A 16,500-nucleotide genomic window follows, 5' to 3' on the forward strand; every position below is an offset into this window, starting at 1 on the left:
TCTCAACATAGCTCTTTAATTTGCATATAATAATTTATTTAATAGTTGTCTTTTTTCCTTTTTATGCAGACTGTAGTGTTGGGAGTTCTTATGAGATCAATTGGCAATAAGAACACTATACTACTAGGTCTTGGCTTCCAGATATTGCAGCTTGCTTGGTATGGCTTTGGTTCTCAGCAGTGGTAAGTGGTAGTATTATTGACTCAAATTAATTAAAACATTAATGGCCAGTTTAGATAGCCATATTCAGCCAAGGAAATAAGACCCATGTGTTGGCCTCATTTCTGGATCCAATTATGGCTCATCTGAACTGACCTCTCAGCATCATAGTGATTTTTTTTATTCAGTAAGTTCTAGAGCTACCGTGACCCCACTGACCTCACTCACATGATCATTTGAGTATCTAGAAGTAGTATTGTAGTTCTGGAACTCCGTGTCCTGAATTCCCTGCATTCAGGGAGGGAAATCTGACGAAAACACGCACCGTGTTTTCTGGCCTGATTATATCTGTCTGATTTGGCCCTTAGTATTAACCAGCAGAAGAAATTGGATTTATTTAGCTATAAAACAAAATGAGAGGGATACACATTAATCTTTCATAGAAACTCCATGCATTTACAGTGGCTTGTAAAAGTATTCATACCCTTGGAGCTTTTTCATATTTTATCAGGATCGCCCTATATAAATTCCGAGTTTAGTAGCAAGGTATATGAATGTGAGTAACCGTACAACACCCTTAAGGATTTTCACTTTGCTGTCTTTGCTAGGATGATGTGGGCTGCTGGCGCAGTAGCTGCAATGTCAAGTATTACCTTCCCTGCAATAAGTGCAGTGGTGTCTCGTAATGCAGACCCAGACCAGCAAGGTGAGTTATACAGTTATGGTAGAATTATTTAATTAGAACTATGTGTTATATATGTGTGATTAATTAGATTATTATAGTCCTATATTAAAAAAAAAAAAATCTAAAAAGTATTGCACTAGACAAGCTCTTCATACACATGCAAACCCTTGAAAAAATATAGTATGTTGCCTCTGTTGCAGGTGTTGTACAAGGAATGGTAACTGGAATTCGTGGTTTATGTAATGGACTGGGACCTGCTTTATATGGTTTTGTCTTTTACTTGTTCCACGTGGAGTTGAATGAAATTGCTGAGGAAGAGACGACAGGCAAGATCCCGAAACCTAACATGGCAAACCCTTCTGATGAGGTAATCTTCTTATTAGCCTTGTAGACGGCAGTCTAAAGTCTTGTTACGTACGAGCCGTGAGGCAAAACTGTAAACAGGGAGATTTGGGATTCAGAACAATATTATTATTTCATCCTTGGTTTGAGGTACATCTGCAATAGCTGTTGCTCAAACGCTTGTTTGGCCAAAAACTATTTCTGTTGACTTTCATGACCTTATGCATGTGTGGTTTGGTTTCCAGTGGAGAGCGGGTAGTGAGCTGTTGCCAGAAACCTTTGGCAGTGGCTTCTCTCTAGGGAGCAAAAGGATTAAGTGTTGAAATTCAACATGGCCAATCCTTCTTCTTTTCTTCGACACTGATCAGTCCAAAGCCAGTTCCATTGAATTGGTGGTTTTAACCAACTATTTTCTATTTTCTAACAGACTATAGTCTGTTACATTGTCATTTTACCTCTGTTTTAATAGGGTTGTGCAAACAAGTGTAATAAGCAGTTTTAACTCTTATCTTCCTTCTGTCTCCACAGAGGAGTATAATCCCAGGCCCTCCCTTTCTATTTGGAGCATGCTCTGTATTGTTGTCCTTGCTTGTGGCACTCTTCATCCCGGAGCATACCAGCCTTACACTGCGCTCTGGTGCTCATAAGAAGCACAGCAATGGTGCTCAAAGCCATGCACTTCTACCTCCTGCCCACCTCCCAGAGGGCAAGGAACCTCTTCTTGATGATAGTAGAGTATGACCCAAGGACTGTATATGGGTGTTTAAGCAAGAAGACTGTCAACATCATGGATTGCTCCAAAACTGGCAAACTGTATCTACAACTTCAGAGGAAGCAAGGACCATATGAAGAGGAAAGTTTGACAATGTCTTTTACTAGTTAGAAATATGCCACCACCCTGGCAGGGATTGCAGTGGTATATGAGAGAAGCACATGGGCAGGAAAGCTATAATCGAATAGCTCATCAGTTCTGTCCTGACCTGCAGCAAGTTGCATATGCCATGTAAAATGTTAAAGGGACTGGCTTAGTGAAAAGCTATGAAATCAGAAAATCACTTGCCAAATCCAAGAAGTGGACTTCTGAAGAACCTTCCAGAAGTTCTCCCTCAAGGCCTAATTACAGAAAAGCTTATAGCCATGTGGCAAAACTTACACCTTTTTATTGTTTATAATTTTTATTATAGTTGACTGAAATAAGGTGTACGCAATGTCTTTTTTTTCTTTTTTTTTTTTAATTATTATTATATTATATTGTCTTAATTTTTAACATATTTTTCCACCCTGTGCTACAGTGCAGCCCCTGAGGGGCCTGAGTCGAATGAAGAGCTCTTATACTGGTCTGACAGACCAGCCTCTCTATAAACAACACTAAACATGTTTTTTCTTTCCCAAGCAAACTTGTTCTTGTTCTGAAAATCCTAAGGTTTGGAGAAAAAAAGTAATAAATACAAGGTCAATGAGCTACATCCATATATCTTGTGTCTTCAACTTGTAGTCTAGTGCTGATTTGGTAACTAGGGGGAGGGGGGCCTGAACTGTTTCATTTGTCTGGTTTGGACACCTTCTAATAAGAATCCTTTGTAATTGTTGGTTTTTGGCAGTGTAAGACACCAACAGGTCCTCCTGCACACTGAGCTTTATTGAGTGAGAGCCTCTTATTGTGACAACTCTTTGAGACACTCTCGATACTTCCCCAAACTGCTGATTTTGCTATAAGGTACTTGCATTCATTCTTGAAGGGAGAGATTCCAGGCAGGGGGCAGCCCTATGTGGTGCTCATATGCTCTAGTAGGGCATGTGATAGGTCTGATTTAGTCAGGCAGTGCTCAGTACACCTATTTGTTCTTTATTGCCCCCCTTGTCATGCAGTTGATGAATAACTCCATAAGTGAGGGCATCTTATGGGGTTTTTTTCCTAGGCTTTTCAGCTCTTTTTACAGTCTTTCTGAACTAAATGTCTGGATTTTCCCATAAATATAAGGAATGTCTCAGAATTTTTTATATATCTTACCGGAAATGGTTATCTCAGACAATAGCTTTCACTGTAACTTTTGATAAAAATGTGCTGTGCACTAAATGTTTTATTAATAGCTGCTATTGCTACTATGAAAGGAATGGTCAGTAAGAGACATTTTGACAAGTAGTCGGAACTTCTAAAACACCCAAGTACAGAATCTTACCCCAGTGCATATGGAATCAGAATAGATTGTTAGCCATACACTCCAAATGAAGTCTTAGGCCTTATTTATACTACAGTGAAAAACAGCCATGTGACGCCATTTTTGCAACTGATGTAAAACGGATTGAACTCCATTTTACATCTGTTAAAAACAGATCAGTGGGTTGGATCAAAAGAGAGAACAATGAAATTATTTTTTTTTGTAATGGACGGTTAAATTCATGTAAATGAATGACACTTGGTCATCAAAAACAAAACGAATGCAAAATGGCTGTTAAAAACTGCTGTTAGAGGCGTCAAAAATATCACTGTCATATGTGTTAGGCCTTAGACAAAGAGGTCACTATTGTAGAGAGCAGCCTTTTAAGCCTGTTTTATTAAAGGGGTTTTCTGTGAATAAAACAATCTGTGAATAATTAGAAACTATGCATCTTTTTTCAGTTTCTCACCATTTTTAAGATGTTTTCTGTCATTGAATGGGATCATGATACAGGCTTAATTGTTCTCTTACCCCTGGTTCACATCTGCGTATGTATTCCATCCAGTTAGAGTGCGCATGGTGTCTCCCCCTGGACAGAATACAATCGCAATTGCAAGCGCTGTGCTGTAAAAGCACACGGACCCCATAGACTATAATGGGGTCCGTGTGCTTGCCGCGCACTTCCCGCACAAATGATTTGACTCTGAGATGACCATTTGTCAGTTTATACAATCCTTTGTGATCTGGACATATCTCCTTTTTGGTATTCTGAATTTGACCTGTGGATGGTGAGGTTTTTATACATGTAAGATGGAGAACTGATACAAGCTGGCATCCTTCATATACTGGTTATGTCCATTCCTTTATCACTGGTTTTTAGTGATTTTTAGAAATCTGCGAGAAAAAGTATGAAGTGAAAAGGGAATTTATAAAGATCAGCAGGTCTCCCCTGTTTTGTATTCACTTATTAAATACTATATTTATTATTTAATATAGTGCTATCATAGTTTGCAGCTCTGTACAAAGATCATCATTCACATCTGGTTCCATCAGGGTTTTTGGAGCATGGAACAAAATCAGGATACTAAGAAGAAACCAAATCAAACTAGTCAATCATGGAGATGTTGCCCTTGATCAGATTAGAACTTCATCAGTGCTGCACATGTGACTAAAGCAAGTCCTCTTGGCTGTTAGTCGAGGTCATTGTCTTAATGCAGCACTGGTGTCTAGCTTCTTTGTGAACCCTGTGATTTACAAGTTGTTTGCAGCTTAGATTTCCTGATTCCATATTTTCCAGTGTTTCCTTTTAATTTTGCTGATACTTGACATGCCTTTGTTTTCCTGTATCTAAGTTTCCATCCTGACCATATTCCAAAGTCTCCCAAGTGCTGTAGCTTCCTTTTATTATATACATGAGTTGGCCTGAATTTTAGTTTTGGCAACCAAGAACAGACCATTCACTTCAGACTTTGGCCACAGCTCACATTGAGAGACCAAAGATTGCTGTGTTGATCAACAACTCCTTCTCCAATGTAAGTGAATAGTGTTGCAGTTGCAGCATTGACAGGTTAACAATGCAACTACATCACACAAAGGGAGTTGCAACCAAAATCGCCATGTAGTCCTAGCCTTATTCCTTATGCTTTCATACTTGAACATTCTGAACTGTCTAACTTTTCAGCCACACCTAACTTATGAGTTTCTACCAGTGAATCTATAGCTATCCACAGTATGTCCCTATATCTTAATAAACTGCTCTCCATAATAGAAAATTAATGTTCACGTGTTCTGCCTTGCTACATTCTCCACAAAATATTGTGTATGCCATGAACTGGGATCCCTCAATGTGATCTGACCAACCTAAAGATTGCTGCACCTTGTAACATAATTCCCCACAAAATCATAGAGTTCTAGCAGATATCATGAACTTTTGTTCTAGGAAAGGTACACACATGGACAGAATCGTTGGTATCCTTTCTTTAAAAAGAGAAAAAACCACATTAGTCATTAAAATAAGTTGAAACTGACAAAATGATTAAAACATTTTTCAATCGTAAACAAGAGGGAAAAGGACTTCAGATGGAGGGAAACTGAACAATGTGCGCAGGCAGAGCAAAGAGTTCAAGTGAATAGATTGGAGAACTCTGCAGACTCCCCACAGGAACCTGTCGTCACCACTGTCAGGAGCATACTGTAGAAGAGAGAGAGAGAGGGCTCGCGTGGGAGCTTCCCCTGCAGGAAAACACCCTCCAGTGCAGAGGGGCTAAAGGAAAGGAGTGGGAGGAGAGAATATTTCTGGAGGAAGCCATGAAGTTAGTTATACTCCAGCCAGGACAGTGGAAGTTCAGGACTAAAGGCCTGCATTTGCGTCTAAGAAGGGAAGGGTGAGGACCCACCGACACGACCCAGTTGTATGTCATCTAGATCAACACAATGCAGGAACCGATGGGAAGAGCAACCCAGAGGGAACATAGGATTATGGAAGAGATGGCTCAGGGAACTCTTGGCACTAGGCCATTTTGGGTTCCCACATGGATAGGAAGTTTGCACAGAGGGTCATGTGTCCAAGAGGGATGGGATCCACGGCAAGGAGGGAAGGTGTACAGAATGCAGATCTGCCTCAATGGACACCCATTGTTTGTGTAACGCAGGAGGACTGCGGACTGATAGTATAGATAGAGGTTGGGGAGACCTGCCTGCCCCCCTTCCCTCGCATTTACGACGTGTTAGGGTATGGAAGTTTAGGTGACTACAAGAGGGTTCCCAAACAAAAAGATCAAAGAGTGACTAAAGGCGAGAGAAAAAGTGGATTGGGACACTAATCGGCAAGGCTTGAAAGAGGTAAAGAAAACGCAGTATGATGTCTAAAGGGAGAGGAGTGGGAGGAGAGAATATTTCTGGAGGAAGCCATGGAGTTGGTTACACTCCAGCCAGGACAGTGGGAGATCAGGGCTAGAGGCCTGCATTTGCACAAGGGAAGGGTGAGGATCTAGCGATCTTAAAGCATTTTATCTCTGCAAATCCGCAGCAGTTTTATCTAGTAAGGGAAGGTAGTTACAACTGAAGAGATCAGACAAGTCAGAAGGGATTTGTATCTCCACGTACTTGATGGAATGCGGCTGCCATTTGAAAGGGAATTAGAAGGCTAGGTGGGTCATCTCAGTCGAGGTAGGGTAACATCAAGGGCTTCACTTTTGAAGAAATTAACCTTAAAATTGCTCACCTGACCGAAAAGTCAGAACACGTGAAGAATGGATGAGAGTGGGTTGAGTAACATAGAGCAGGAGATTGTGGGTGGGTGCCGCCATCTCGCCGGTGAAGGGCTGGCCCCTGGCGCAAGCTCTGTGGCAGGCGTCACATTGGCATGACAGCTGGGAGCCTTGTGAAGGCTCCCAGGCCTGTCTGTGCTCTATTTCTATTGCAGGCTACTCTATGTAGCCTGCAATAGAAATGCCGGTATATTGCAATGTATGAGCATTGTGATGCATTGCATTAGTGATCAGAACCCCTGGATTTCAAGACCTCGAGAGGGTCTAATAAAAGTTAAAAAAAAAAAAAAAAAAAATGTAATTAAAAGTTCAAACCACCCCCCTTTCCCTAGAACACATATAAAAATATTTAAATACTGTGAAACACACGTTAGGTATCTCTGTGTCCGAAAACGTCCGCTCTACAAATCTATGAAAATATTTTTCCCGTCCAGTAAACGCGTACAGTAAACGCTGTAGTGGGAAAAAAGTCAAAAGTGCCAAACCGCCATTTTTTCACTGTTTTGCCTCCAATAATGATTTGAGTAAACAGTGATCAAAGCAATAGCAATTCCCCAAAATGGTATAACTAAAAAGTACACCCGGCCCTGCAAAAAAGACGCCCTATACATGGAAGTATAAAAAAAGTTACAGGTGTCAGAAGATAGCAATTAGAGATGAGCGAGTACTGTTCGGATCAGCCGATCCAAACAGCACGCTCCATAGAAATGAATGGATGCACCTGGTACTTCCGCTTTGATGGCGGCCGGCCGCTTAACCCCCCCACGTGCCGGCTACGTCCATTCATTTCTATGCGAGCGTGCTGTTCAGATTGGCTGATCCAAACAGTACTCGCTCATCTCTAATAGCAATTTTTAGAAAAAAAATTTTGGCGCAGTTTTCGATTTTTGTTAAGGGGTTAAAATGTAATTAAAACCATATAAATTTGGTATCTCCAGAATCCTACCGAAACATGGAATACAGGTGAAATGTCAATTTGGCTGAACGCCGTAAAAACAAAGCCTGTAAGAAAGTCGCATAAATTCACTTTTTCTTCAAATCCACCCCAACCTGAATTTTTTTTCCAGCTTCCCAATAATTGTACAGAATAATTAATGGCATCATGAAGAAAAATTTGTCTCGCAAACATTAAGACCTCATTTGGCTCTGAGAACAAAAAATAAAAAAGTTTATGGGGTTTGGAAGGAGGGGAGTGACAAACGAAAATCGAAAAATGCTCGCGGCGGGAAGAGGTTAAAACAAGTAGAGATAAGCGAACACTGTTCTGATCAGCCGTTCCTAACAGCACGCTCCCATAGAAATGAATGGAAGCCAGGTGCTTCTATGGGAGCGTGCTGTTCGGAACGGCTGATCCAAACAGTGTTCGCTCATCTCTAAAAACAAGCAATGTAGTGTAAATCAGGTTATACAAAAAAAATATAAAATTTGCAGTTAAAATGATAGTGATGTTAATACATGACAATATTGGTGGTGTTGATACATGACCACTCAAAACAAGCTTTATAATAATAATGATTGATGATAATAGCTGTGGTACTAATGGTGTTCTAGGTACATATAAACATGAACCAAATTGCCGTGTATCACAGTAAATAATCGCATACATACAGTGCCTTGCGAAAGTATTCAGCCCCCTTGAACTTTTCAACCTTTTGCCACATTTCAGGCTTCAAACATAAAGATATCACATTTTAATTTGGGGGGGAAGAATCAATAACAAGTGGGACACAATTGTGAAGTGGAACGAAATTTATTGGATATTTTAAACTTTTTTTTAACAAATAAAATACTGAAAAGCGGGGCGTGTAATATTATTCGGCCCCTTTACTTTCAGTGCAGCAAACTCACTCCAGAAGTTCAATGAGGATCTCTGAATGATCCAATGTTGTCCTAAATGACTGATGATAAATAGAATCCACCTGTGTGTAACCAAGTCTCCGTATAAATGCACCTGCTCTGTGATAGTCTCAGGGTTCTGTTTAAAGCGCAGAGAGCATCATGAAGACCAAGGAACACACCAGACAGGTCCAAGATACTGTTGTGGAGAAATTTAAAGCTGGATTTGGATACAAAAAGATTTCCCAAGCTTTAAACATGCCAAGGAGCACTGTGCAAGCAATCATATTGAAATGGAAGGAGTATCAGACCAGTGCAAATCTACCAAGATCCGGCCATCCCTCTAAGGGCTCGTTCACATCTGCGCCCAGGACTCCGTTCTGCAGGTTTCCGCTTCCTACACAAAACAGGACAGGAGACGGAAACCTGCTGGCATCTTTCAAACCCATTCATTTGAATGGGTTTGAAAAGTGTCCGGCCATGAGCGCTGGTGAGCGTTTTATGCGCTCCGCCACAAAACCATTTTTTTAAACTGGACACAGAGTTGGACATGCAGTACTCTGTGTCCAGTTTAAAAAAAAACGGTTTAGCCGCGGAGAGCATAAAATGCTCACCAGTGCTCATGGCCGGACTCGGCATGACAGGTTTCCGTCTTCTGCGGAGTCCAGATGCTGGTGTGAACCCAGCATAAACTTTCATCTCAAACAAGGAGAAGACTGATCAGAGATGCAGCCAAGAGGCCCATGATCACTCTGGATGAACTACAGATCTACAGCTGTGGTGGGAGAGTCTGTCCATAAGACAACAATCAGTCGTACACTGCACAAATCTGGCCTTTATGGAAGAGTGGCAAGAAGAAAGCCATTTCTCAAAGATATCCATAAAAAGTCTTGTTTAAAGTTTGCCACAAGCCTCCTGGGAGACACCAAACATGTGGAAGAAGGTGCTCTGGTCAGATGAAACCAAAATCCAACTTTTTGGCCACAATGCAAAACGATATGTTTGGCGTAAAAGCAACACAGCTCATCACCCTGAACACACCATTCCCACTGTCACACATGGTGGTGGCAGCATCATGGCTTGGGCCTGCTTTTCTTCAGCAGGGACAGGGAAGATGGTTAAAATTGATGGGAAGATGGATGGAGCCAAATACAGGACCATTCTGGAAGAAAACCTGTTGGAGTCTGCAAAAGACCTGAGACTGGGACGGAGATTTATCTTCCAACAAGACAATGATCCAAAACATAAAGCAAAATCTACAATGGAATGGTTCACAAATAAACATATCCAGGTGTTAGAATGGCCATGTCATAGTCCAGACCTGAATCCAATCGAGAATCTGTGGAGTGAGCTGAAAACTTCTGTTCACAAACGCTCTCCATCCAACCTCACTGAGCTCCAGCTCAGACAGGAAAACTATCGGGTGCCCCTGGTCATCACATATAACCCACACCTGGAGACGCTGAGAGGAATCACACGCAAACTACATCCACTACTGCAAATAGACCACCATCTAAAATCCATATTTCCAGATCCCCCTCTCCTGTGCTACAGGCAGCCACCAAACCTCAGGAATATGATTATTAGCAGCTCACTGTCACCTCCAACTAACAAAGGAACATTTCCATGTGGACAGAAGAGATGCAAAACCTGCACTCACATACTGACCATGGATAAAATAAAGATCCCGAACTCTGATCAACACTACAAGATCCCAGGTAACTTCACCTGCAGCACACCTAATGTGGTGTATTTGATATTGTGTATTAAATGTCCTGGGGGCCTGTATGTAGGTGAGACAGGACAGACACTTAGGATGAGGATGAATTCACACAGACATACGATTAAAGAGAAAAAAAAGGGACCTCCCTGTGCCAAAACACTTCTGCAATGAAAATCATAATATCACCAAGGATATGAAGATCCTGGTACTAAGAGGGAATTTCAAAAACAGAAAGTATCGCCACATATGGGAGATTAAACTCATGATGACCTTCAACACTCTCCAAAGGGGGTTAAATCAGGCACAGGGTTTTATGACGTTTTACAACAACTAGACACCAGTCTCTGATCAAAGGAGCCATAAACCCAGAGAACTTTCCTGTGAACTGATATATAAATATAAATCTATAAAAATATTTTTCCTGTTCGGTAAACGCCGTAGCGGGAAAAATAGTCAAAAGTGCCAAACCGCCGTTTTTTCACTGTTTTGATTCTGATAAAAATTTGAATAAAAAGTGATCAAAGCAATAACATTTCCCGAAAATGGTAGAACTAAAAATTACACCCGGCCCCGCAAAAAAACGACGCCCTATGCCCCGTACACTGACGTATAAAAATGTTACGGCTGTCGGAATATGGTGACTTTTAGAAAATAATTTTTTTAACAGTTTTGGATTTTTTTTAAGGGGTCAAAATGTAAATAAAACCATTTAAATTTGGTATCCCTGGAACCGTACCAAAATACAGAATACAGGGGACAAGTCATTTTGGCTGCACAGTGAACGCCGTAAAACCAAAGCCCGTAAGAAAGTCGCAGAAATGCATTTTTTCTTCAAATCCACCCCATTCTGAATTTTTTTCCTGCTTCCCAGTACATTATATAGAATAATTAATGGTGGCATCATGAAGAAAAATTTATCCCACAAAAATTAAGACCTCATATGGTTCTGGGAGCGGAGAAATAAAAAAGTTATGGGGTTTAGAAGGAGGGGAGTCAAAAACGAAAACTGAAAATAAAAAAATGCCATCGGCGGGAAAGGGTTAAACCAAAATTTGACCGGTGCAAAAATTTTGGTACCCTTATCATTTTATTGATTTGAATACTCCTAACTACTTTTTACTGACTTACTGAAGCACAAAATTGGTTTTGTAACCTCAGTGAGCTTTGAACTTCATAGCCAGGTGTATCCAATCACGAGAAAAGGTATTTAAGGTGGCCAATTGCAAGTTGATCTCCTATTTGAATCTCCTCTGAAGAGTGGCATCATGGGCTACTCAAAACAACTCTCAAATGATCTGAAAACAAAGATTGTTCAACATAGTTGTTCAGGGGAAGGATACAAAAAGTTGTCTCAGAGATTTAACCTGTCAGTTTCCACTGTGAGGAACATAGTAAGGAAATGGAAGACCACAGGGACAGTTCTTGTTAAGCCCAGAAGTGTCAGGCCAAGAAAAATATCAGAAAGGCAGAGAAGAAGAATGGTGGGAACAGTCAAGGACTATCCACAGACCACCTCCAAAGAGCTGCAGCATCATCTTGCTGCAGATGGTGTCACTGTGCATCAGTCAACAATACAGCACACTTTGCACAAGGAGAAGCTGTATGGGAGAGTGATGAGAAAGAAGCCGTTTCTGCAAGCACGCCACAAACAGAGTCGCCTGAGGTATGCAAAAGCACATTTGGAAAAGCCAGCTTCATTTTGGAAGAAGGTCCTGTGGACTGATGAAACAAAGATTGAGTTGTTTGGTCATACAAAAAGGCCTTATGCATAGCGTCCAAAAAAAACAGCATTGCAAGAAAAACACTTGCTACCCACTGTAAAATTTGGTGGAGGTTCCATCATGCTTTGGGGCTGTGTGGCCAATGCCGGCACCGGGAATCTTGTTAAAGTTGAGGGTCGCATGGATTCCACTCAGTATCAGCAGATTCTTGAGAATAATGTTCAAGAATCAGTGACGAAGTTGAAGTTACGCCGGGGATGGATATTTCAGCAAGACAATGATCCAAAACACTGCTCCAAATCCTCAGGCATTCATGCAGAGGAACAATTACAATGTTCTGGAATGGCCATCCCAGTCCCCAGAACTGAATATCATTGAACATCTGTGGGATGATTTGAAGCGGGCTGTCCATGCTCGGCGACCATCAAACTTAACTGAACTTGAATTGTTTTGTAAAGAGGAATGGTCCAAAATACCTTCATCCAGGATCCAGGAACTGATTAAAAGCTACAGGAAGCGACTAGAGGCTGTTATCTTTGCAAAAGGAGGATCTACTAAATATTAATGTCACTTTTCTGTTGAGGTGCCCATACTTTTGCACCGGTCAAATTTTGGTTTAATGCATATTGCACATTTTCTGTTAGTACAATAAACCTCATTTCAATCCTGAAATATTACTGTGTCCATCAGTTATTAGATATATGAAACTGAAATGGCTGCTGCAAACACCAAAATATTTAGAACTAAAAATGATTAAGATTAATAGGGGTGCCCAAACTTTTTCATAGGACTGTAAACATTGGGAATATTGCAGTATGTATACTGTGATCGCTATATGTAATGAATAGGATCATTATTGCATAACTATAAGTATAAATAAATGTAATCCTATGAGAACACACTATTCCAATGTATGGAGTATCAGTATGAGAAGAACAGAAGACAGCAGGTGGAATGTAGTAGCTAAGATGAGACTGTCAGCACAACTTACCATTAGGAGGCTCGGGGACTATATGTGTGAGGGCAAGATGTTTAGGATCTATATATAGGGGATATGCAGGTGAACCATGTGAATGATGCCAGAGAGATACCTTCCCATGACATACTAGTACGTTATTTTGTGCGTTATTTTGTCAGGTTCAAGTTATTTCAGTGACAATTGTGAGTTTTTCTTTCTTCAATGAAAGGAACCTACAATTTTGTCCACACATTCAGGTTTTGTCAATGTTGTTTGTCAACCAAAACCAGGTGTGAATCAAAAGGGCGAAAACCTATAAAAATCTTATCTATTGGGTGATTGCGGCTTTCATGCAGCACCACATATCATTGACAGCAGTACCTTGCCCTATATAAATAGGTCTCCTATACTTCCTAGGGATCTATGATGCTGTAAATTTGGGTCACTATAGCGGAGATCAGAATTTGTGACTGTAGTTGTTAAGAAAATCCAGACAAATTATAGCCATATGCAGGAGGATTAATTGTTCATCCATCCAGGTGCAGAAATACCATTCATCGTGAGATTAACGTCATAAATTTTTTTAAGCTCTGCTAAAATTTACCATACCTGCGTGACCTGTCGCTGAAGCTTACCAGACATATTGCCTGAGAGCTCCGGCACTTTAGCTAACTTTTGCCACTTTTGGAGGTTCCCCACCCAGGCCTCCAATTTCTACTCTGTTCCACCTCTCAGCACCACTAGCAGCCGCTGCCATTTTCTTTGCATCACAGCTCCCTCAGCGACCCTTCTACTGCTCCTACGGGCACCTGGGGCTTCAGATAAAACAAGCCTTGGCAAACTCCAGAACTAATGGACATAACTCCTCATTACCTGCTGCACAGTGGTTCTGCACCCTGTAGATATTGGTGACCAATTTGGGCTGTCTTTCTTTTATACTGAGCACAGACTCTTCACTGTCTTGGAGTCTAAATAACTTGAACATTCTATACTTTTCTGCAACAGAGACACTCCGCCATCTCCAATGGTGCTCGCTACTGCTATCTAGTGTGCACTCATTGCATTGTTAATGTCTGGTTAACCATTTGGCTTTCCATCATGGCTGCCCTGCTAGCACCAACAGCTGGTTGATGTCTCCTAGGCCGCCCTACTGCTTACTACTGTGCTAACATGTCTACCAGGCCCCAGAAGCCGAAAACATGCAATCTCAGAGAGGGTTCAACAGCTTGGCATACTTTGCCTGAACTATTCAGAAATCCATGCCCCTCCAACACAGCAGGTGGCAGCTCGCCCCGTGGTAGTACTACTTCTCTTGCTGTCTCTGACCATGAACCTATGGCAGATGTTAATAATACTGACTTGGACCCCTTGAACCTCTTCCCAAAAATCCAGCAACTATTTTCTACTGAACTATCTAAGGTGGTGACTGACTTCACCAAGCAAATTTAGTATCTGGACTCTAGGATTGCTGAGGTAGAAGATAGAATGGACAAGGTTGCTGATGCCCTAGAGAAGGACAAGACCTGCCTCAACGACCATGTTCAAATACTTGAGGTTATCGACTTGAAATTGGAAGACCTGGAAAACAGATCCAGGAGAGCTAATATCCGGGTCAGAGGGGTATAGAGGTCAGAGGGGAACTGGAATCTGTGACCAGCCTGCAACAGTGCTGTTCATGTCTGTGCTCCTACAATTTGACCCCACACTCCTTCGTATGGATTGCAATCACCAAGCCTTGGGGCACCCTAAAAATCCTATATGTACCTAGAGACAATATACTTAGGGTCTGTTCACACTGAGTTCACCTCCAAATCTGCCTCAAAAAATGGTTCCCATTGACTTCAATGGGAGCCGCTCACTTCTTTTTTTTCCCGCTAGCTAGTAGCGGAAAAAAGAAGTGAGCTGCCCTATCTTGTCGCAGATTTCGCAGCGCGAGGCTCCCTCCCGATTAGGCCCATACTTCGGGCCTAACTCGGAGCGCAATGCTGCAACTGGATGCTGCTGTACTATACCGACATCCCTACATTTCCTGGAGTTTACAAACCGAATCCTTTCAGCAGTAAGAAATCTACAGCTTCTACCTGGTATGGCTCTTACAGTACAACTTTTTGTGGAACTAGCTCCAGCTACTCTGGATAGTTGTAGGACTATGCAACCGGTGACTCTAGCTATCCAAAAAACTCAGATATACTACTGCTGGAGATTCTATTTCCATATTGCCTGTACCTTCAATAATAAGGACTACATCATTCAATCCTTCAGTTACTTCCACCAGAATCTCTTTCTTTAGCAAATCCAAAACAAAAAATGGCTATTAAAATTCTAATCTTTATTTGTTTCTCTTTAAAAATATTTAACCTGGGTACAAGAACTATTCATAATAAACGATATTTTATTTCTTTTGCTGCACCTTCAATTCCTAACCACCAAGGGATCTTATATGTGAATGAAAAGTCTCTACACACATTCCCTGGACAATGGGCGCTTATCAGGAAACCTGCAGTCTTAGCTTATGAGTCATGCAGCTACCATCTCAATATTACACATGCTGCAAAGTAGGTGCTAGCTCCAATCCTCCTCCTAACTGGACAAGGATTCAGTTGTACATAATAACCCAAACTGATTAACTGCTGAGTTTATGATATAAAAAGACTGCTTCTTTGCTCTCATCTATTCAAAAAATGGCATAGAATTGTTTAGAGTGATATTAACCCTTGTACTTTATCAGCACACCTGTGCTTAATTACTATGCCTCTAAAGCAAGTGCTACCAGACTGATAGAGTGAGCTGGAGCATTACTTGAATATTTATATATCAAATATATCATAAGTAAACGTCTCTACGCGTTTCCCCCCTATATTATCGGGGTTCCTCAGGAGACAAATCTGCAATGTGTGAACTGCGGTCTTAATGCGGTACCGCACCAGTAAACAGACTCCTACACAGCTGAGGCTAACTGCACTTTGAATGTTTCTCAGAGCAGATTCCACCACCCACCAGCCTGTTAAGTCTAAAAGATTGCTACAATGGCACAGCCTAAATGTTCAGTAATGGCAGTAAAAACCACCTTTCTCCATGCCCAGATGGTAGGCACAGATACTTTTTCACAGTAGGAAGGCCTGTAGATACTTTGACAGGAGGGAATACAGTTGGAGCTCCTGCTGACTCTCTACCTTCAAGACCCTACCATTCTTGGCTACCAAAACACAAACAGCCACCAAACCCTGCTCAACCACTGGCGGAGGCCAGCGTGCTCTCCTGATGAGTACATTACTTATTGTTATTACTCTTTTTGCAGCTTATCCCAGATGGACATTGTTGTTTGCTTTTTCTTTACAGGTACCCAGCTCAGATGTAAGTCCTGGTCCTGATTGTCATATATTTACTTGACAACTGAATTTCTGTTAGATCTGGACTTATAGCTGAAACTTATCGATTCTCCATCCTGACACCTTGGTCGCTATCTCTACTCCCATATCCCAGGGTGGTCCACTGGCTCTTTAATTTCCCTGTTGAATATCCTATTATGCCATCCTCCCAGACGGCAGTTCCCATGTTTCCCCTGCGCCCTAGGCACTTTTGGGTCTGCTAAACTTCACTTAACATTGGAAATCCTGGAAATCAACAGTAACAGTAGATGTAAAGCCT

The 16,500-nt window shown here is 41.4% G+C and overlaps 1 protein-coding gene across 1 annotated transcript in view; it reads left to right on the top strand.

Moving 5' to 3' along the window:
- Positions 1-2,707, top strand: part of LOC142213169 (hippocampus abundant transcript 1 protein-like) — a 33,340-nt gene extending 30,633 nt beyond the window's left edge. The window contains exons 9-12 of the mRNA XM_075281406.1: positions 70-182; positions 768-865; positions 1,045-1,211; positions 1,715-2,707. Coding sequence (XP_075137507.1) covers positions 70-182; positions 768-865; positions 1,045-1,211; positions 1,715-1,927 — 591 coding nt within the window. The 3' untranslated portion in view covers positions 1,928-2,707. The remainder of the gene's footprint in view (positions 1-69; positions 183-767; positions 866-1,044; positions 1,212-1,714) is intronic.
- Positions 2,708-16,500: the final 13,793 nt, after the last annotated feature.

Source organism: Leptodactylus fuscus, chromosome 1, assembly GCF_031893055.1.
Source record: "Leptodactylus fuscus isolate aLepFus1 chromosome 1, aLepFus1.hap2, whole genome shotgun sequence".
Classification (NCBI taxonomy): domain Eukaryota; kingdom Metazoa; phylum Chordata; class Amphibia; order Anura; family Leptodactylidae; genus Leptodactylus; species Leptodactylus fuscus.